Consider the following 23,708-nt stretch of genomic DNA (forward strand, 5'->3'; position numbering starts at 1 on the left):
TGTTGCATTGGGCATGGAATCTATTTAGCATGAAATAAAAACTCGAAAACAACATATTTACAATACCAAGGATTGAAAGCCTTAATTGAAATAAAGTTCAAAGAACAACCCATTGAATGGGCCACAAAAAACATCTCCTCCTTCCTTTGATGCATTCCTTTTGAGAAAACAATCACCAAACTAAAAATTGACCCTTTTTACCTTTCTATGAAAGGTTTCTTTCTCTTGGTCAATGTGCATATCAGCCAATTCATCAAGGACTTGCAAAAGCTTATTGATTTGATCCTCTACTTCAAAAAATTTCCAGCATTTGGTATTATCAAGAAGAGATGGTCTATGTTTCACCTCATCTCTATGTGCTTTCAGCCTTGGATGTTTTGCTTGGAAGGTTTCGCACACCTGCTGAATAATAAAGTTTGCTTTATACTCTGCTGTGTCATTTGTGACCTTGAAAGTTAATATAAAAGATGATTCAATGTATTCCTCTATGGGGGACACAAGGACTTCACCTATTCCTGCAACTTCCTTAGAGCAAGCCCCACCAAGGATCATATCCCAAATCCGTGGGCCTTCTTCCTCTGCGATCTAGCAAACTAGTTTTTTAAGCTGTGTAGAGGCCAACTGATCAGGCTTGGTAATGTCAAGACCAAGCTTATCCATGACAACCTTGGGCATTGGATTATGGCTGGCTCCAGTCTCCAGAAGAAAATTATGAAGGATTTCATCATGAATAGACAGAGAAACATAGAATGATGGGGAGATGTCTTCACAATTTTCAATCATTGGGCTGAGAATAATAGCTGGTTGGTCATCTTGCAGATTTACATAGTCAATGGAGGCTTGGATGGTTTTAGGCTCAAGAGCCTCAAGGATAGATTTCTTGAAGGACTCATTCTTCACTGGTTCAATCAGAGGCATAGGTATTCTTGGTTTATGAATTTCTGATTGAAAACTGAAAGAAGAAGGGGACTTGTCAAGGCCTCTTACCTCTATGGCTGGAGCTTTGAGGATGATAGGATCAACTGCTAGTTGCTTCTGCTTATTAGCTTGTTGTTCTGTAGGGACAAAAACTTTATGAACAGGAGTTTCTTTGAAATTATTCATCCTATACCTCAGATTATATTGGTGCTAATCTTTAGTTTGTAGAACAGCTTCACCATCCCATTCTTAGCTGATCTGGTCATTGAATAATGACTTCTCATAGGCAGCTTTGGTTAAAAAGGTGGCATTGCCTTTGTCTTCCATACAATGGATCTCATCATCCTCTTCAAATTGTTCTTCCTCCATGACTACATTTTGAAGAGGGGTCTTCAACCTTTGGTCTTCATTGGCATCTTTGCTTCTTTGCAAAATCTGCAACCGCTCATTTTCTCTTCTATATGGATTTGGATTTCGTGGAGCAAAGGTACTAGGAAGCCTTCCTTTCCTAGAATGCTTCTCAACCTTTAATTTGGAAACTTCAGAGGCTAATGACTCTATCATCTTGGCCATTTTATCGATCTTGGGATCTGAAAATGATGAAGGCTCACCCCTCTGTCTCCTTCTATCAGCATTACCTTTGAGCTTTTCCGCAGCCATGATGTTTGATTCTACTTCAAGGGTTGAATCTTGCATATCAACCAAAGAAGCACATTGTCTCTCCCTCAACAGTAAACAAAAGTCAGAATCAAAGGCACTGGCATAGATGAGTCTAGTAGAGGTAGTGGTGGGTTTCACTTCAGCTGGTATCTTGTTGTACATATGGTTGAAACTCTTATTAAAATCAGACAGCAGCTCACCATTTTCCCTCTATAAGTTCCCAAACTTAGTGTGGTAGTAAAGGAGATCCTTCTTATCCCCCCAATTCTTTAGGAATGCATCATCTAAGGCCTCAATATCTGCTATAGATGTTGGGGCCAGTTCCCTGAACCATTTTCTAGCCTCTCCACATAGGCTTTGAACAAAGACTCTCATCCAAACATCATCTTCACTAATGTCTAGGTTATTAGCATAGCTATAGAATGACTCGATATGTTTTTCAGCTGAAACACCTTCAGTCCTAGTGAACTTAGGCATATACTTCTGATACTCCCCAGTAGGCATAACATTCAAAGGAGTGGGCAGTGTTAGAGGTCCATACCTAGCAGCTATGATTCTTTCCATTTTGGTAGGTGCTTGTGGACCTGCCATAGCTGTGGTGGCTAAAAGAGTACTAGTAGATTGAATGATAGAGGGCTGAGGAGTGACTGACAGGACTAAAGGAGTATGATGGATAGGAGGTGAGGTTTCCTTTGGGCTTACAACAAAAGGAGAACCTAAAGAAGAAGGAGCTTCATGAATCTCTGAGAGCTTTTCTTCACTGCTAGTATTAGATGCTATACTCTCAACATGTATTTGTTCTATTACAAGCCTTTCTTGAAGAGATATAGAAGATTGTTTAGGTTTACTTGAACCCGATGCTCCTTTCTACAATACCTTTCTCTCTTTGATGATTTTTTTAGGGTTAGGTACTGGGTAAACTTGTAGCTTCTGACGATTTCTCCAAGTATGCCTCACAAACTGAGCCAGCACTATGAAGTGGAGTCGCCAAGAGGTTCGAACTCTAGTAGAGTCACAAGATATATGATTACAACCAAAAAGTGTTTAGACTTTGTCTATCATCAAAGCTAGATCTATGATGTTTACTAGGGAAGCTGAGACTCAATTTCCTCTCCCCGGCATTGGCGCCAATTATGTTATCACTCCAGGAAACTTTCCTAGGTTGTAGCCCGGAGATGCCTGGTAACATATACTCTTCAATATTGTTCTATGAACTATTGGAATAAATGATGGTTTGGATCAAGTTAGATAACCATTTCATCTCTATTCTCGCTCGAGGCATGCATGAACACTCTCACCAATACAAGGCTTTCAACCACTAATGCTCAATAATTTATAAATTCAATGGATAGATGGAGAATACTGACTGTACCAGTAGATTGCATACATAAACATAACTGAATGGCTGGCTATAGGCAACAAAAGAGAATACTGATTATACCAGCAAATGCATATATGACCACATATGAATGGCTAGCTACAGGCAGTAAAGAAGCTTACAAATCTAATTCATCAAAGCAGAGATAATATGACAGCTATCTAGCCTTGGACACAAAAGAAAATGTCAACAAACTGTTCAAGTGCAAGCATAGAATAGCAAAGAGAATGGACATTGAACATATAATTGCAAAAGAAGCTTATATTGCTAGAATGAAGATGAGAAGCTTGAAGGAACAGAGGAGGAATAATCTCCAGAAGTTGAACCTCTATTACATCTTACTTTCAACTATTTATAGCATGTTTACAATGCTCCTGAGCTCTCTAGAAGGCTTGGAGTCTTAGTCTATCCATTCTGTCCCTTAACTATTTGATTCCTTGAAGGCAAGCATGGCTTGGAGGTTTTCCTCCTTCTGACAGAAGAATAACCGCATTCAGATATTTTTGGTAGCTTAATGCTTTGTCTGGGAGCTCTCTCATGCCAGAAATTCCCCATGATGCTTGTTTTGATGAGCTACAATGTGGCCTTTGATCTTTCTATTTGTTTTGGATAGCTGCGTTGTCTACTCCATGATCTCTCTTGATTTGGTTGTGTTGTGCTGTTGATGCTCATTGATCTTTCTGTTTCGGGTTGCAGCGTGCTGTGGCCCTTCTCTTTCCCTTTCCGAGCTCTTGTTTCCCGGTAATATGTCTCCCAGGCTCTGTTATATGGTGGAATGGGTCTTTGGGCCCTTATAATCCCTTTAAATGGACCCTTTCTATTAATACATGGTTGTTTTATGTTTTAAACAGAAAACATAGTGACACTGTGAAAATCCCGCCCATCTCTGTTCTTTTTGGACTTAAGAAATCCTTAGATATGCCTTAATCTGCCGGTATAGTCAGTATTCGCTTTCCCTTTTCAGGCTCCTGCTTCCCGATAATATGTCTCCCAAGCTCTGTTATACGGTGGAATGGGTCTTTGGGCCCTTATAATCCCTTTAAATGGCCCCTTTCTGTTAATACATGATTGTTTTCTGTTTTAAACAAAAAACGTAGCGACACTGTGAAAATCCCACCCATCTCTGTTCTTTTTGGACTTAAGATATCCTTAGATACGCCTTATTCTCCTCTTGGGTCTGCCCTTGCAATGATAACACATCTCCACCGTTGATCTGGGAGTCCTAGATCCAACGGTGATGATTAATTTCGGGCGGCTCTTTCGTATTGGAGTTAACCACCCGATGAGGGCAGTTTCCTCTCTCCTTGTCTTGGACACATGGTAGCCGTTGTATGGCATCATGCGGAACTCGACCTAAACCACTTACCACCCATGGCCCACCTGAAATCCTACTTGTTTCACGATTTCCTTTTGTTTTATTTTTAAAAACATGCCAAAACATTGAAAATCATTAAGAAAGGACTTTAGCAGACTTGAAAAATTATTTATTTCACTTCCCGGAACCCATCGGGTCTGGGTTCCATCGTTATCGCTGTCGTCCAATGCTCCCTTCGTATTTTCATTATACAATGAAAATACAAGAAATACATTAAAATTTGGGCTTTCGCATACTTCAAAATATAAATATTTTTATTTTGAAACCCTTTCGTGTCCGAGTTTTATTGCATCAGTGCTATCCCCCATTCCCTTTGTATTTAACTAAAATAACGAAAAACATGGAAAATGCTTTAAAAATGGCTTTGGTGTAGACTTCAAACTTTATGAATTCTCATATATACTATCGTCGGGTCTAGCTATCGGGTCGCCCATATGTATGTGCATAGGCCTCGCCCCTTGGTATAGTGCCGATGCGATGTCAATGATTCGATAAATCGCAATCGCTGCTGGCGAGTGGTCGGGTCCTTTATATAACATAACCTACTCCCTACCGATGCGACCCTCCAATCCGATCATTGACGATCACTGATCGGCGGTGTCATGCACCCACCTTTATATTGTCCCCTCTACTTGGTTGATTGCGATTAGCTGCCTAGATCTAGGCCGTTGATCGGCCAGATCTAACGGTGGCTATTCATTCCTCTATTTAAGCCTACATTTGTGGGTTTTTCATGGTTTTTTAAGCATTATAGCCTCCCGATAGTGCATTTCTTCCCCTCCAAGGGCTTTCCTCTTGTGCTGATTTTGATCATTAGATGATCTTTGAGCAAAAAATGAAGATTCCAAGGGTATTAATGGATCCATTAGCATGTTTCTAAGTAAATTTGGAGACTTCAAGAGCCTATATGGATCCATTTGTGGGCCTTTTTCCAGCAAGGCTAACACTACCAATGCACAAAAAGATAGATCAACGACTTCAAAATTATCCTCTTCAAGGGGAAAACCTCCTTTACATTACATAAATGAACAATTCTTGGATGATACAAATGACAAGACCTCCTTTGTATATATGTGAGTCTAAAGGATCACAATTTAATCAGAGCCTACATAACAATAATAATGTAAGGGCACAACAATAACAATAGTGGTCTTCTGTGGGGCACAACAATAACAATATGGGGGATACGTGGGCACAAAAAAAAAAAAAATAAGGAGGATACACTAGTATTATATGTACCTAACATCCCCTTTATTATTGTCCAATGCTCCTTTCCTGGTTTTGACATATACCTACATAGTACTCCCATTACATCAGTCTAGTACAAACCATTGCTTACATCAAAATTCAATGCGCCTTGGGATATGGAACACGAGTCATGTCCTCTTCCTCCTCATGTGTCTTCGGAGATTAATGTGTAGATAACTTTACACCTCCAGGAATAGAAACCTTCACTAACTTACTTTCATGCATATTAAACCTCTTCATATTATCTCGATATACTTCATCTTAATCATCCATTGTTTCCTCTTTTCCTTATCTCTTTTAATTTCCATGCCTAAAATTAAATTTGTAGCACCAAGAATTTGAATCACGATCCTCTACTTCGAACTCTATCTTCTCTGGTTCTTTCTCCCTTGGAAAGAATTCCTATTTGATAACATATTTCACTTCATTAAATACCACATCTTGATTATACACATACTTCTTTGTTTATGGGTTCCCAATTTTGTAACCTTTTAAACCATCTTTATAACCAATATAAATGCACCTTTTAGATTTTTTATCGAACTTAGTTTTATTTTCCTTTGAAACATGTACATATGCATCATAGAAAAATACCTTGAGTTATGTGAGAGATGGTTTCTTACCAGTCCATACCTCATGTGGAGTCTCATGATCCAGCCTTGACAAGGATGATCTCTTTACCAAGTAACATGTAGTACCCACTGCCTATGACCATTATGAATTTGTTGATGGTATAGCTGTAGAACCTAAGAAAATTAAAACCATCATGGAATGGCATGTCCCTAAAAGTGTTGCAGATATTCAGTCTTTTATGGGGTTAGCTGGATATTACTGTTGTTTTATAGAAAAATTTTCTAGGATCACTTACCTTACAACTTCTTTGCAGAAAAAAGGGAGAGCACTAAAGTGGATAATAAACGTTAGCACAGTTCTGAGCAATAGAAAAATTTATTGACTACAACCCATGTGTTGAAAGTGGTAGACCCAGAGAAAGATTTTATAGTTTGCACATTTGCGTATCAAGAAGGTGTTAGAGGAGTTTTGATGCAAGAAGGGGGAGTAATAACTTATGAATCACGCAAATTGAAAGAACATGAACAACGATATTTTTCTTATGACCTAGAAGTAACTGCAATAGTTCACGCCTTGAAGGTATGTCGACATTATTTGTTGAGGAAGAGATTCCTTTTAATGACTGATCATAGCATTTTAATGAGTTTCTTTAAACAACCTAATTTAAATGCAGGCCAAGCTAGGTGGACCACTTTCCTAAGCGAATTTGACTTTGACATAAGGCATATCAAAGGGAAAGGAAATCGCTTCGCTGGTGCACTAAGCAGAAAACTGCATTGTGTGTATGAGATTTCCTAGAACGAAGTAGAAATAATTTTTTTTGAGCAGATCAAAGAAGTTGCCCATAAATACCTAGAATACAGATTCTTATGGTAGCAAACCAAATAGGCACAAATTTCTAGAAAACAATCCAAATATGGTATATACTAATTCCTAACCGTGTCCTAACCAAACCATTGTTAAACAATTAGGGAGTTGTTTTGTTGTGCTATTCTAATTGTGGTTTGGATCTAATCCAAACAAAAACTAGTAATAATTTTTGTTGGTGTTCATATTGAATTTAGTTTTTATTAGACATTATTTACCACATTATTTTTACTATAAATAAAATATGAAGACTTGCATTTGATATTTATAAGGTTTTAGTATAATTCATCTTCAGATTTATATTAAAAATCCAATTCAATAACAAAATAAAAGAATAAGATAAAATAGAAATTAAAAATTGTATATAAGTGTCTATATTTTCTTTTACATATAAAATTAAGTTTATATATAATTAAAAACATTGATGTGACTTAAAATAGCTTCAGCCATGATCATAAAAATTATTGGAAATATTATTCAGGTTGAAACCAGTTTTAATTTTAAAATTATATATAAAACTATTTGTGATTAATTAAGAATTAATCTCTTTAAAATATAAAATATTAAAACGCCGCCGTCAATTTTTTTTGAAAAAATAAAAATCATTTTAGTCATGTAAACCTAATTTATAATTAAATCCTAATAAATTTAGAAAATTTTAAAAATTGACATATTTTCAAGTAAATATTATAGTTTATAGTAAAAACAAAATTTATTTCAAATTCAAAAAATTACACGAGTGAACTCATCAACTAATTATAAAAATTCCAAAAATAACCTATTCACTAAAACAATATAATGCTGAGTGTTTTAAAAAATGACAGCCAACCTGTCTATCTTTCTATAATCAAAGAAGCCTTGAGGCGCTGCCACAAACCAAAATAAGCAATTACTACTCAATCATTTAATTCAACGCTATATTCAATCGATAAATTCAAAATAGGAAATTCATAAATAGCAACATAGCAACACTCAACTCTTTCTGACCATGGCCATCACTGTCATTCATGGAATCTTATCTGGACATGAAAGGCTTATTTGCAACACATCCAGGTAAACCTTTTCCTGACCTCGAAAGAAATAGACATGGTGAAACATAATCCCATCAAGATCAAGCGAAACTAGCCATTTATACTTAGACTGATACAATGAAACTTGAATACCTCCCTATCGGTTGGTTGGTCTCATCACAAGGGGAATCTATCCACCACTACGATCTGGTCTGGATGATGGGTTTTAATGGGATGGAAAAAGATCTATCCATTATTATTTATTATTTGGTTTTAGATCGGTTTTAATGTTGGATGGAAAAACAATTTATTTATGGTGATTATTTGGTATTCAATATTAAATACAAAAAAATATTTATCACTATAACAAAAATTATATCTATCACTATTATCTAGTTTCAAATTACTATAAAAAAATAAATTTATTTACAAGATATCTTAATCGAAACTAGTTTTTCAAAAAAAATTATTTACAAGATATCTTAATCCCAATTATCCAAATTCTAGACATCTTTATCCCTCAAACACATCTTTATCAATCAAAACAGTTAAACCACCATTAAATTTAATTTACAGCAGAAGCTACCCAGAAATATGCTCTTTTGGAAAGCTTTACTACATCTGACTGTGTTTCTGTTGCTTTACAGAGTTCATGCGGTGCAGCCTCCTGACCTGGCATGCATCACTTAGCATCACTTAGCTGGACAACTCCTAAATGAACAAAAAGGTACTGCTAGACAACTCCACTCAGTACGTCCATACAACACACATGCTAATACCTACCCCACAAGCCTTCGTACAGAGAAAAAGAAATCAGCAAATTTTCAGTAATAAATCTTTCCAAATATTGGATTAAATTAATGGTCATTCTTTTTTGGAAGAATTGCCCTACAACTATTAATCTCTATCACATAAGGAAAACCTGCTGAAATTGCAGAATACATGGAAAAATCATTACCCTTCCCACCATTATAACCATGAGGAATAAATTAGGAGAAAATTTACGGTATATCCATAAAATAAAACCTGTGAAATAGAATTTTGAGATAGAAGAAGGACGGCCTATTAAAATCCAAAAGATAACCAGAGTCAACTATCTTTTATGTTTATCTTCCATCTCCTCTCTCAATACTCCAACGATTTTAATATTTTTTTTCTATTAAATATTCATCTTTGGTTCAGATGTACATATTCCTATTGATCCCATTGATCATTTCAACTCGTTAATGGACCTGCAAATTTAGTCTTAGACTCAGAAGCTTTGTTTTATATTTGACAAATGCTTTGAAGTCATTCCATTGCCTGAGACTCCATTTGTGTGTGCCTCTTTCTACACAAGTTGGTCAAGCTTGTGTACGTTCCACGGAAGCTTATACTTCGATGGTTTGTAGGCATAGTTATGATTATGAATTAATATTTCTGAGATTGCACAGGGAAGGTGTTAGGTTTTGTTTTTTAACATTCTACGGGGAGAGATGGGTTGATTTTAACATTTATACATTCTACGGGCAGAGATGGGTTGATTTTAACATTTAATTTCATTTATTTGAGTAAGTTTTAGATTAGATTTTGTTATTATTATTTGGATCGTTTTTATGGTTAAAATTTGATGATATTTTGGATCGTTTTTATGGTTAGAATTTAAATGTTAATTGATGTTTTTGATATAATCAATAAAAATGGAATGAAATTGTATTAATTTTAAAGATTATAAAATTTGTATTTATATTTATATTTTTTAAAAGAATTTTACATATAAATATAAAATTTTATTAGTTATATATATATATATATATATATATATATATATATATATATATATTAATAATGTATAATTTAAAAATTAATTATATTTTTTAACTTTAATTTAATTTTTATTAGTATTTAATTAAAAAATATTTAAATATTAATTAGTTATTTTATGAGTTTTCAATATAAATAAAGTTAAATCTGTGAGTAGTGTGAAAAATGTTGAAATTAAGACTAAGACATTGGATATATATTATGCTTTATTTTTTATAATAATAATAATAAATATTTTTGTAAACGAAAAATCTAACTATGACTTCATTTTTCCTTGATGGTATTCATTTTGACATGGAAAAATAACATGATAAAAATAATAAAATAATATTTATTTAAAATAATTAAATTGTTAGAGACAAAAAATAATATGACAAAGTTAATAACAAAGCATAATAGCTATTTAAGAATAGATGTATTGGTAAGATTGTGCTTATAGATATTTAAAGATAATCTAAAATGTACAAGTTTAGTGTATTTATACAATATAATTAGAATAGATGTTTATTGACTTTATTTTAAGTGGTTAGGAAGAATGATTGTTATCTTCTTTATTCTAATTCAACTTCTACAATAATATAATGAACTTTCATATATGAAAACCTTGTTGAAATTAAATGACACTGAAAAATATAATTATAAAAATTGTATTATCATTGTTAATTTGTCCATTAAAAATAAACAATCTCAATTTTAAAAAATTAAAGCAAGAAAATTGTAAATATAAAATAATTTTGAATAAATAATTTTATAATTTTCATTATTATAAATTGATATAAGAAAAACATAGATCATAACATCAAGTTAGTAGGTCCTTAATACTCATTCTCCTGCCATATAGGTTAATAGGTTAATTGGTTCATCACTAATATAGTTAGATGTATTGACTTGTTTGAGGTAGTACTTTTTAATGTGGTTATTAATGATAACTATTACTATAGAAGCTATCTAGACAGAAACAGGATCACTTCGGAGTGAGTAACCTTCCATTAGCAAAATGCTTAAACCACCAATTAAACTGCCCTTTGAAAATAAATAGTATATTAATTATTCATGTAATGATATTTGTATATATATTACAATTAGGTTTATGATATAGTGACTATTATATAATAAATAATAATCTTTAATTTTTTTAATTTTAAAGTTTAATGAGTAATAATAATAAGTTGACTTAGACTTTAGAGTTATAATTCGTTATTTTTAAATTAAGTCACTTGCGTTTAACATTGAGTTGATGCCACTTGTTAAATTACACGATTCACGTGTATGCAATATGTAACCTTGACTAACGTCTGTTAATACTGTCTTGGGATTTCCTTACGTTGTTATTCTTTCTTTTTATAAGTTTACTGTAGGGCTTGTCGTTTGTTTTGATTACTCATGGCTTGTGCAAGCCTAAGTAGGTTTAGCCATTACATAAAATTAGTTTTGAAATTCGATATTACATAAAATTAGTTTTGAAATTCGATTTTAATTGAGAAATTATAGCAATGCTTTCCTAATTTAATTTTTAATTAAAAAACTATTAGATATATTTATATGGGTTTGTTTATATTGATATTTATTTAATTATTTTTTTAAATATTGATTTTTAAAAATAAATTATATATATATATATATATATATATATATATATATTTTATATATTAAATTAAAATAAAATGTTACATGTTATTGTCATTCATATATATTTTTATTTAGTATTTATTTTATTTAGTTATGTTATAAGTAATTATACATTCAAAAATATAAAGAAAGTAAAGGTTACATTACATCAAAGACACCATAAATTAGGCCATAGGTTAAAGAAAAATCTACAAGGAGAAAACCCAACAATCTTTTCTTTATAGAATTTTTGTCAGCAATAGAGAAATGCAAATTATAGACGAATCACCCAAGAGCCAAGTCAACCCTCCACCAAGCAACAATTTTCCACATGAAGTTTGTCCACAAGATGCCATTTGTTTGTCCGTAAGTTTGCCACAAAGATGTAGCATCATAGGTAACTTAAATTTCACAGAGATGCAGTGTCACTGGTAGCGCGGATTCCACATAAGTATTGTCACTGGTAGCTCGAATTCCACAAAAGTATGGTGCAACAGATAATTTAGATACCACAAAAGTATGTTGCCATTGAAAACTTGTTTGACAAGAGAAAGGTGTGGCTCAAGAAAAATCGTTTTATCACAAAAGAATAGTGCTTCAGGTAGCTCGCTTAATCACATAGAATGTGCCTCGGATTGCGCTTCAGATTCACATGTCACGCACCCAAATTTATCTCCACAAATGAAGTGTGAATTGGTTTTCAAATGATGGAGTAATGGTTCCAATGTATAGTTATTTCCTCATTTGAAAAGGTGCCTCTAAAGGCTCAGTCAATTTGTCCTCTAGAAGGCCAACTTTGCAGTTGAGATTTGAACAAAAGACACATAAAAAACAATTTTCTTTTTCTTATAAAAGTCCAAATGAGACATGGCAAAAATAATTTTCTTTTTTACTCTAACATAAAAGACATGCTTGAAAAATTATAATAAACACAACAATGATAGATATACATTATGAAGATCAAACATAGTTACAATTTCAAGGAATAAGACATAATGTAATAGATGTATGATTTAGTTGTTGCACTAAATTTGATTATATTAATATGTATTTACTATTTATGAATATTTTTTTTTAATGATGTGATATACATGTTATTAATGTTAGTTATATAGAGCATATGCTATTTATGCAAGTCATATATATAGTTATTAGGAGAGAATGGTGTGCTATATATGATTGATCATTAATACATGTAATGATTTTATGACAAGAATGAGATCTTGAGAGAGGATATGTATCTCATGGACTTAGTGGGTTAGTTTAATAATAGACTTTGCGAAATATTCACAAATTTTGTATTTACAATGATCTAAATAAACATACCATAATATGAGTTGGGAATACAATATCATGTAATCTTGAACTATATACAACTATTCTTTATAAATACGCGTTAGAGGTATTGATTTATTTTTAAATATTATTATATATTTGGGTTATCATATCTTGACAACATGTGCATTTTCACATTATTACCATTATATAAATTTGTTGTTTTTTTGGCTTAACTTTCATTATGCACATTTAGTAATTAAACATTTAATAGATACATATATAAATGGTTGTCTAAATAATATATAAATTAAATATAGATCTCACCATACATATAAGGGTAAGGATATGAGGAAATAAAGAAATAGTTCTTGAAGATAAAGCATGTCTCAAAGACTTAGTAATGTGCTTGTTGAAAGATAAAAAATAACAAGTGGCTCAAGGGGGATTTTTTTTTCTTTAAATATGATAAGCTTTTAAAACTCTTAAAAGCAAAATATGAGTGAACAAAACATGGTACAACTATAGACTTCAAGTCATATATTAATTGAAACAAATTATATGACCACTACTAGAAAACACTACGACCAAGGTAAAATTCATTGGCACAACATATTTTGAATTTTCATTAATTAAGATGGTTAATAAACCATGTTCTTCACTTTGTAGAAAATTTAGAAGTGACTTTTTCTTGAGACAATGACAGGTAATAAATAGAGAATCTATAAATGTTGAGACACTCTTGCTTCTAAGATAATGTATCATTTTAAGATCACTTAATAATTTTGGTTGTCAAAAACCAATTCTTGTACATTAAATGGTTTAACATCTTTCTTGACACATAAAGGACACTACACATGACAAAAACATTTGCATAACATGGTCCCATCCCAATCACTATTGGTAGGCAACGATCCTTACCAACTAAGTTACATGCAATTGTGTATTGTGTTGATGGGATGTGGAAGCACTAATTACTTCTCATGTAACAACATTAGTTAGATAAGAAAGCCTTTTGATTTTTGTTTCACCTCTCATGAATCCTAATTTTACATTTAGTGACCTTTTGATTTTGTATTTCATCTCTCATAAATCCTTATCTGGAAGCCCATACAACATACATAATTTAGTATAAATGACATTTGCATCCTCTATAAAAAAGTACTTAATATTCAAGATTTATAAATTCATGAAATCCTCTGCATCTTGACAAAAAAACTCAAACACCATAGTAATGAAAAAAACCAAAGAAAATCCCATAATATAGCGTGTTGGATTGATTCACTTGTGATTGTGATTTGGATGTAATCCAAAAAAAACATCCCATAATAAAGTGCATTTGGATTTTCAATTGTGGTTTGTATGTAGTCCAAACAAAAGTTAATAATATTTTTTTGTTGATATTCATATTGAATTTAGTTTTTTTATTAGAAATTATTTACCATATTATTTTATATTAAAAATTCAATTCAATAATAAAATAAAAGAATTAAATATAGAATAGAAATTAAAAATTATATATAATAGTGTATATATTTTCTTTTACTTATAAAATTAAATTTATATATATATATAAAATATATAATTTCAGTAAAAGTAACCTTAGCTATGATCACAAGAAATATTATTTAAGTTAAAACCAATTTTGATATTAAAATTCAATCTAAAACTTTTTGTGATTACTTAAATTTTTAATCTCTTTAAAATATAAAAATATTATTTATTTGAAACAACAAAAACCATTTTAATCATATAAATCAATTCATTATTAAATTATAATAAATTTTAAAATTTTAAAAAATTACATCTTTTCAGATAAATATTATATTTTACGGTGAAAGCAAAATTCATTTCAAATCCAAAAAATTATACCTAGGTGAATAACTAACTCATAAACTAATTATAAAAAACCCAAAATAACCTATTCACTCTGTAAAAAACAATATAATGCTGAATGTTTTAAAAAATGACAACCAACCTGTCTATCTTTCTATAATCAAAGAAGCCTTGAACGCTTCCACAGACCAAAATAAGAAATTACTACTGAATCATGCTATTTGATTCAAGTTTGGAAATTCATAAATTGCAACATACCAACACGCAACTCTTTCTGACCATGGCCATCACTGTCATTCATGGAATCTTATCTGGACTGGAAGTTTCATAAATGAAACTTGAATACCTCCCTATCAGAAGGGGAAATCTATCCACCACTACGATCTGGTCTTTGGACGGTTTTGGATGGGTTTTAATGCGATGGAAAAAGGATATATCTATTATTATTATTTGGTTTTAGATCAACTTTAATATTGGATCGAGGAACAATTTATCTTCAGCAATTATTTGATTTTCAAATTAATTTTAATGTTGGATGGAAAAAAAATATTTATCACTATTATCTAGTTTTCAAATTAAGATGGAAAAAAATAAATTTATTTAAATCGGAATTAGGTTTTCAACTAAAAAAAATTATTTATCAGATATCTTAATCAGAATTATCCAAATCCTGACATCTTTGTCCATCAAACACATCTTTATTAATCAAAAAAAATTAAACAACAATTAAATCAATTTACAACAGAAGCTGCCCAGAAATATACTAGAAACTATCTATTTCTTTTGTTGAAAGCTTTACTCCATCTGACTGTTTCTATGGCTTTACAGAGTTCATCCAGTGCAGCCTCCAGAAATGGCATTCATCACTTAGCAAATGAACCAACTTGGTATTGCTCGACACAACTCCTCTGAGTACGTCCATACAACACCCATGCTAATACCTACCCCACAAGCCTTAGAGAAAAAGAAATCAGCAAATTTTCAGTACCCAGTATTGGATCGATTGGGAATGCACAATATGCGGGAAGTACCCAATAAAGTCTTTGCCACTTCTTATAATAATGCAATGACGTGGAGTGACGTTCGACGCTTCTTGTGTTTATATATATATTTATATATTTATTTATGCAAAATATCTTATTCCGCTTTGAGTGGTGAATCTTGGAGTCAACGAGCAAAACCTGCAGAAATTGCAGAATACAGGAAAAAATCATCACCCTTCCGACCATTTCAGCCCTGGCATCTGCCCATCTGCTTCATCTAATCTTTCAGGAATAAATTAGAGAAAATATAAGGGATATTCGCAAAATAAAACCTGTGAAATATAATTTTGAAATAGAACAAAGACGGCCTATTAAAATCCAAAACATAACCCAAGTCAACTATCTTTTATGTTTATCTCCAATCCCCCCTCAATACTCCAACTATTTTAATATTTTTTCTATTAAATTAAGTCCAGTTTTAAGTTACAAAACTGGTACAAATCTTTAGGATGAAGAGCCCATGAACTCATTATCATGGAATTAGTGTTGTGGTATTTTCTTAAATTAAGCATATACATATATCTTGAGGTATTGTTAGGGCTGTGTTTTGATTGGTAACTTTCAACTAATCAAATTAGTTGAAACCTATTACAATCAAAAAATGATCCAACTTGCCTTAGACCTCACCCAAGCCATATTTCAACCTTTGACTCCATAATAACACACCAGTTTTGCTTGGCTAGGAATCTGACCCAGCAATCTAGCAACAGTGATTACAATCAGAACCCATCATACATTCTTTCTGATTCCATGGCTATCTACAAAAAGCCTCATTCTACTGCATCACTATCAAAGAGAGGAGGAGAGGCTTGATGGCTGCAACGGAAAATGGCGGCCATAACCATCAACATGGCAAGTTCCATTTTGTGCTGATACATGGTGCAGGACATGGAGCTTGGTGCTGGTACAAACTCATGCATCTTCTGCAAAACTCTGGGCATAAGGTCACCGCCATGGATCTCACAGGATCAGGCCTGAACACTGTGGATCCTAATTCAATCACTTCCTTTGAGGATTATGACAGGCCTCTATTGAACATACTCTCAGAAATATCTCTCTCTCAGAAGGTTTGCAATCACCATGGATTCAATTGCCCATGACAGAGAAGCTAGTTCAGTTGCCATCTAAATTGTGAAGTTATTTCGTATATTAATCTGTTGTTTGATTGGTGTAGGTTGTGCTGGTTGGCCACAGTGCTGGAGGACTGAGCTTGACACATGCAATCCATGTGTTTGGCCATAGGATTGCTGTCGCAGTTTATGTTGCTGCCACCATGCTGTCTCATGGGTTTTGTACAGACCAAGATGTCCAGCAGGTTGTTGACCTTATGAATCCAAAGCAATTACTGTTAATTAATGTTGTGATCTGAGCTTCAGGGATGATTTTAAAGACCCACCTTGGTTTTTTTTATATGAAGGTTTCGCTTTATATTTTATAGAAGTATGAGAGTGGGCCTAAGCATACGAAACATTTATGTATATGTAGATATGAAACATTTTTAGTGCTATATATGTAGCTTTTGCTCTGTGGAAACTGAATTGAATTGTAAAAGATATCCAAACATGTTTTATATACTTACACCCAGTTTTATATATATGTTTGTATTTCTTTGTTTAGGTAGGGGAATGAAATTTTTTTAATTCAATCTGTGCAGGGAACTCCAGACCTGTTAAACGAATGTGAATTCTACCATGGCCTTGGACCAGAACACCCACCAACAAGCGCAATGGTACTCAGAGAATTGCAACAAGAAATTCTCTATCAACTCAGCCCACCTGAGGTATAAAATCTATCAGAATGGCACAACAAATAACCCCTAATTTCACTGGTAATTAAGGCATATGAGTTTTATAGAAAAGGATAACCCATCTGAATTTATGCAGTTTTCAATCATTACCCTGTGATTTCCACCAAAACCCAACTGGATATGTATTTATTGAGGCCACTTAAAACCCAATAACTATTTTTTTCATTAAATGTTGATGTGGGTATATTCTAATTACAGGATGCTGCTCTGGCCTCACTGTTGATAAGACCAACACCATTGCTGGCAATCCAGTCAGCCAGTTTTACGGCAACCTCAGAAGAATTTATGAAGGTTCCAAGAGTTTATATAAAGACCTTGCAGGACAGAGTTTTACAGTTGGATAAACAGGAAGCCATGATCAAGATGTGGCCTCCTGATAAGGTCTTTAGCTTGGATACCGACCACAGCCCTTTCTTTTCTTCCCCTCTGGAGCTCCATGGACGCCTGCTTCAAATTGCCCAGCTGTTTGCAGGTTAAAGATGCTCCAACAATGGTTGTGCTTCATCTTTGGTGATATACTAAATATATATACCATCTGGTTCAGATGTACATATTCCTATTGATCCAATCGAACATTTCAACTCGTTATTCCACCAGCAAATTTAGAGTTAGACTTAGAAAATTTGTTTTATATTGAACGCAAAAGGATAAGAACTGAAGAAAAGTAGAAGCTATATTTGATAAATGCTTTGAACACAAGTAGAAGCTATATTTGATAAATGTTTTGATGTCATTCCCTTCGCTGAGACTCAATTTGTGTGTGTCTCTTTCTACACAAGTTGGTCAAGCTTGTTTACATTCCACGGCAGCTTTACTTCCATGGTTTTTAGGCATAGTTATGATTATGAATTATTGTTCCCAGATTGTACTGGGAAGGTGTTAGGGTTTTGTTCTTCTTCTCTGAGGATAGATATGTTGATTTTAAGTGTTAATTGATGTTTTGATTTACTCAATAAAAGTAAATAAGATTTTATTATGAATTTTAAAATACGATAAAATTTTATTTATATTTATATTGTTTTAAATTACAAAGTTTATTAGTATGTCAAAAATTTTATACACAAAAATATTTAATTTTTTTTTGTTATAATAATATTTAATTTAAAAATTTACAAATATTAATTAATTATTTTACCATTTTTTATAAATTTAGTTTAATTTTTTATTAATCTTTAATTAAAAATACTTAAATATTAATTAGTTATGTGATTTTCTTTCCATCAACTAGGTGCTTTAGACTGAACTCAACAAATTGAGTTAACTTCTTGTGAGCTAACTTCTGGTGCTAGGTAGTTTGTTGATTATTCATGTATTGAAATATTTATTAATACAATATATCCAAAGTATATTTCAATTAGGTTTATGATATAGTGACTATTATATAATAAATAATAATAATGCAATGATAATCTTAATTAGTTTTTGTAATGTTTAACGTGTAATAATGATAAGTTATATTCTTTACTAAAAATATGATATATCATTTGCTACGTGTATTATTGTACATTATTGTACTAATGATAACTTAGACATATATTCTTACAAGAAATGATTATTATTTAACATAGACTAATACTCTCATGAATTGAATGCCATATTCACTCCCATAAAATGAAAGAAAGAATGAAAAAGTTTTGCAAATAATTTCCAGGGCCAAAATCTTTCATATATATATATATATATATATATATATATATATATATATATATATATATATATAAGGTTTGTTAAATACTCAAGGAGGATAGGGGGCGGTGGTGAACCAATATTTATAATTTTTCATACTATTTCATACCTCTATTTCTATACTTATGATTTTTCACTATTGTAAAATAAGAAAAAAAGGATAAGCCACACATAATCAATTGAAAACATGTAACATAATATATTTAATGTGGAAACCAAAAAGGGAGAAAACCACGAAATAATTTCTTCATTAGATGATGATTGTAGGCACCAACCTACACTTACAAGATTTTCAAGCACCCATTTACAGAAGACACCTATCACCTTTCAAATTTACAACCTCCAACCTATTGGAGACACCAATCCCCAAATGTTGTAGGCACCCAACTATAGGGAACACCAATCCCCTCTTGATCTTTGATTTGAATTATGTTTGTTGCTAACTAATATGCTCCCTGCTCTGCTCTTTCTTTGCCCTCTCTATACTCACACTAGTTTTTGTTGTCACTTAGAAAATGTATTTAATGTATCTCTCACTCTTACTGTTTATCTTACACACTGACGTAGATTTCATTGTACTCGTACTCCTTGCTCATTGTCCTTTTACAATGTTTTGATATCTTGATTACACTTCTTTTACATCTGCACAATATCAACAACTTCACCAATTGTATAACCATGTATTTATACAACATGAATACTTCCACGAGTCCTAGCTTTACTATGGGTATCAACCCACAGTATTTACCCATGGTATTATGCTTTGATTGAGTCTTATCCTACACAACTTGCCAGCACAATGAATAATTTCCTTTCACACACAAAAGCTTGCTCTTCTACTCCATTGGTTGCATCTTCCTCTTTGTCCAATGTTATAGTCTTTGCGCCTTTACATTCACTCATGTACATGGTCGTAGATTTACATACTAGGACCTCATATATATTATTTTTTCTGAAATGGCGATATGCCACTAGCTATTAGGGTTGGTTCTTTATTTTTGTTATCATGTGCTATGAACGCTACCTAAGCATATCAAACATCATAATACTTAGCTTGCATTTCTTTCCCCAATTCCCCAATATGGAAATAAGTTGATACCCCTCTAAATTGGGATCAATGCTTCCTAACTAATGGCTTAAGTTTCGTGGGATATCAAGAGACTTAAGTTCAATTATTTTCTTAATTTTTCAATTTGTCAAGGCCCAAAGCCCTTAGGTGCTACACCTTTACCTCCATATGACTTGGCGCCATGACCTCTGACTATTCTCTATTAGATATTGATAGATCAAGTTTACTCCTTTATTTTTAAATGTTGATATGGTGATGTACTGATACTTGAAGCTCTTAGGTGTTGTCATGTAGCACCTCATGATTTGGGGTTGTGACCTAGAGCTAAACCTTATTGGATATCAGTGAAACCTGTAGACTAAAGAAAAACTTGTTTAGGAAGTCCGATAACCTACGATCTAATATGGCCCACCATGCCACCTCACCTTCCATTGTACTTTCCACATCATCTATTGGAACCAATCATGACTTTCCACATGTCAATTTCCATTAGTCTAGTCAACCTTCCAAATATGTCAGAAAGCCTACAATGTGTCATTCATCGTTGTTTCCATGTCACAGTCTTCGCCATCTACCACCACCTGGTACCCTACATCATTACTGCCACTTGGCATACTATGTCATTTACCAGATGTCAGATTATTGGAGGTTCATAGAGTTTTAGAATTGAGAAATGACCGATAAGTTGAGGGTTGATGTGGCCGACAAGCCAAATGACCTACACCTGATAGAGTATGCACTTGATCTCTGCTAGAGTTCATAGGGCGAAGGTCAGTATGGTTGATAGGGCAAGGCTTGACACCCTAAGGCATGATATCTTAGAACGTCGATGCTTGATATGGCAGATCGTTAACTGATCGCATTGATTATAGGATTTTGCATCATCTAGCGGATATTCAATTTCAAACAGTTGTATGCAAGCACAAATTAGATGAGCTCAATGTGATGAGGGCCAAAACTATGATATGCTAAGAGTTGATAACCCGAGCCCCGATACGATGGAACCTTGAAGCTTGATATGATGGAACGCCAACTAAGTACAATGATTTTCAATGATTATAGTTTGTTTCCTTTGCTCTGTTGCCTTTGTTACGTTTCCATGGTTATTTCCCTCTATTGTTTGATCTTAGCATGGCTCCTCCTAAGCTTACCCTCTACTTCTTGATCTTAGAGTAAATCCCCTGAGTTATTGTTTATAAGTTTTAGCCCTACACAATTAATTGATACAAATAGATTCTTTAAAAAAATTAGAAAAATATACAATGGAAAACACACACATTTACATAGAGATTTTATCTTGGAAACCCAAAACTGACAAAATTAGCAAGCTTTCTTTTTCATTATGTTTTTTGTACAATATTGAAATAGAATTTATATCCTGTGGCATACATGAATCACCAATCAAACCCTAGTCCTTTAACGAAAACTATAAAATCATGGGAAAAGGCACCATGCACCACAAAATTGGTTTTAGAAAAATCATGGGCCAAAAACAACCAAAAATTTGATGCAAAAAACTGCCCAAACAAAATTTCTTGGGGTGTTACACCAAACCTCGTGTAAGGGGGCTCTCACCCCATTACATACCCATAACCAAGGGGGGTTAGAAAAAGGCCTTTTGTTCATGGTGCATATAAGTCATGCAGAGAATATAACACATACCCAAGATTCTCCCAACCATTGTTTTATTTGCATAAACGGGGTCTCATGAGTACACAATAAAAAATTCAGGGTAGTAATGCCCATTTCTTCTCTACACCGAGAGGAATTTTCAATGCTCACAAATTTCACTAACGCATTTATATTGTTCTTCAAAGTTTCCACCTTTACCAACAACACTTTCTTGTCTTCAATCATATCCCTCACAAAGTGATACTGAATATTAATATGCTTTGTCCTCAAATGATATGTATGGTTCCTATCCAAGAAAACTGCATTTTGGTTGTTATAATTTATACTTTATATTGTTGTACCAACACCATATTTGAAATGAAATCTTTGTAACTAAACTACTTCTTTGCTTGCATGAGTGATTTCCATGTGTTCAACTTTTGTAGTTGAAAGTGACACTGCAGACTATCTCTTGCTCATCCAATTGATAACTCCTCCAAATAGGTTAAACACATACCCACTTTTATATCTACTACTATACATATCTCCAACCCAGTCTACATCAACGAAACCATGTATGTCCAGTAATATATCTAGTTGTTTCGTAAATTAATTGTTCTTAGTTTCCTTCATTAATTGCCAACCACGATTCGTGTACTTGTGAAATGTATGTGCACTATATATTCTAGGATTCTTCTTGTGAACTAATTGATTCTAGAAATGAAACTAGTTCTAAGTATGGACACAAATTGGTGAGTAATTATGCACATGTTCTTTCAATCTAAATTTATATTAAATCCTAGTTAACTGAATTGAAAACCTCTTCTTTGCATAAATTGAAAATCTACCTTAAGTTGGAGAATTCAAAACTTTACTCTATGAAAGTAAAATGTTGAAAAGCCAAAATTCAAGAAAGAAACAATCTAATTCTATTTTGTAGAATTCAAAGCATTTTACACGATCTTGCATAAGGAAACTCTTATGCTAGATTGCAGCAAAGAAATTTTAGATTAATTGCATGAAAGAGAAATTGTCATAAAAAGATCTACTTACAAAAAACAAAATGAAAATATTTACAACTTGAGAATGATTACTTGTGTGTGCATTTATCCTCTAAAAAGTGTTTCATATATAATTAAGAAATCAATTTAAACTAAGAAATCACCAAGTTCTAGAAAGAAGATGAATTCAATAACTAAAATCTTTTTAATAATTTTATGTTTATGAGTACTCTACAACCAAATGAAAACAATAAGAAATGTAACTATAATGGAAAAAGAACTCCTGAAAGAAATGATAATGCTAGAAACAAAACAAAAACTATGAATAAGACCTCACAACTCACAGGAGACCCTCCCATGAGTGTAGGTTGACTAGTGATCATAAGATCTTTACACATGCACTGGAAATAACAATGATATATATTTTATGAAGCGGAGTGTCATCAATCTTCTCCAGAAAAGAGTTATAAACTTAGCAATAAAAACCTTATGTTTCTCATACTGTTTACAACATTTATACAAATTATAAAATGAATTGAAAGAGTTTTAATCCGATATGCTATGAATCATTTCGACACCTATGAGACTGATTTAACTTATATTTTAATATCTTTATGACTTTCTATTGAAAAAGAAAGTCATAGGAGATTTTATGTCGATTTGCAATCTTGAAAGTTGATCCAATCTTCAATCTCGCTCTCTTGATGTTTGTTATTTCTTCGTAAATTGTGTTTGATTGCTACACGTAGTTCCCATGTTTGACTTTGACTTTGACTTCAATATTTCTTAACCTACATAGCTTGAAAAGTGATTCCAGTAGCTAGCTTTCCATCTGGGAGCCATTTGTCACCTTTTGGTAGTCTTTTCCCTTTATTGGAGTGTTGCAACTTGTCTAACAACAGATTCTATTGCAAAAACAAATATCAGTTACAGAATGTTT

The 23,708-nt window shown here is 32.6% G+C and overlaps 1 protein-coding gene across 1 annotated transcript; it reads left to right on the forward strand.

The window, feature by feature from the left end:
* Positions 1–16,042: 16,042 nt before the first annotated feature.
* On the forward strand, positions 16,043–18,283 carry LOC149244293 (methylesterase 17-like). The gene is made up of 4 exons (XM_089367964.1): positions 16,043–16,661; positions 16,769–16,909; positions 17,249–17,374; positions 17,600–18,283. Exons 1-4 carry the CDS (start codon positions 16,407–16,409, stop codon positions 17,876–17,878), a joined length of 801 nt encoding a protein of 266 aa, XP_089224090.1. The 5' UTR covers positions 16,043–16,406; the 3' UTR covers positions 17,879–18,283.
* Positions 18,284–23,708: the final 5,425 nt, after the last annotated feature.

The sequence above is a fragment of the Pinus tabuliformis genome, chromosome 8 (genome assembly GCF_031772625.1).
Source record: "Pinus tabuliformis cultivar Carrire ecotype Pingquan chromosome 8, CPIR1, whole genome shotgun sequence".
NCBI classification, from domain to species: domain Eukaryota; kingdom Viridiplantae; phylum Streptophyta; class Pinopsida; order Pinales; family Pinaceae; genus Pinus; species Pinus tabuliformis.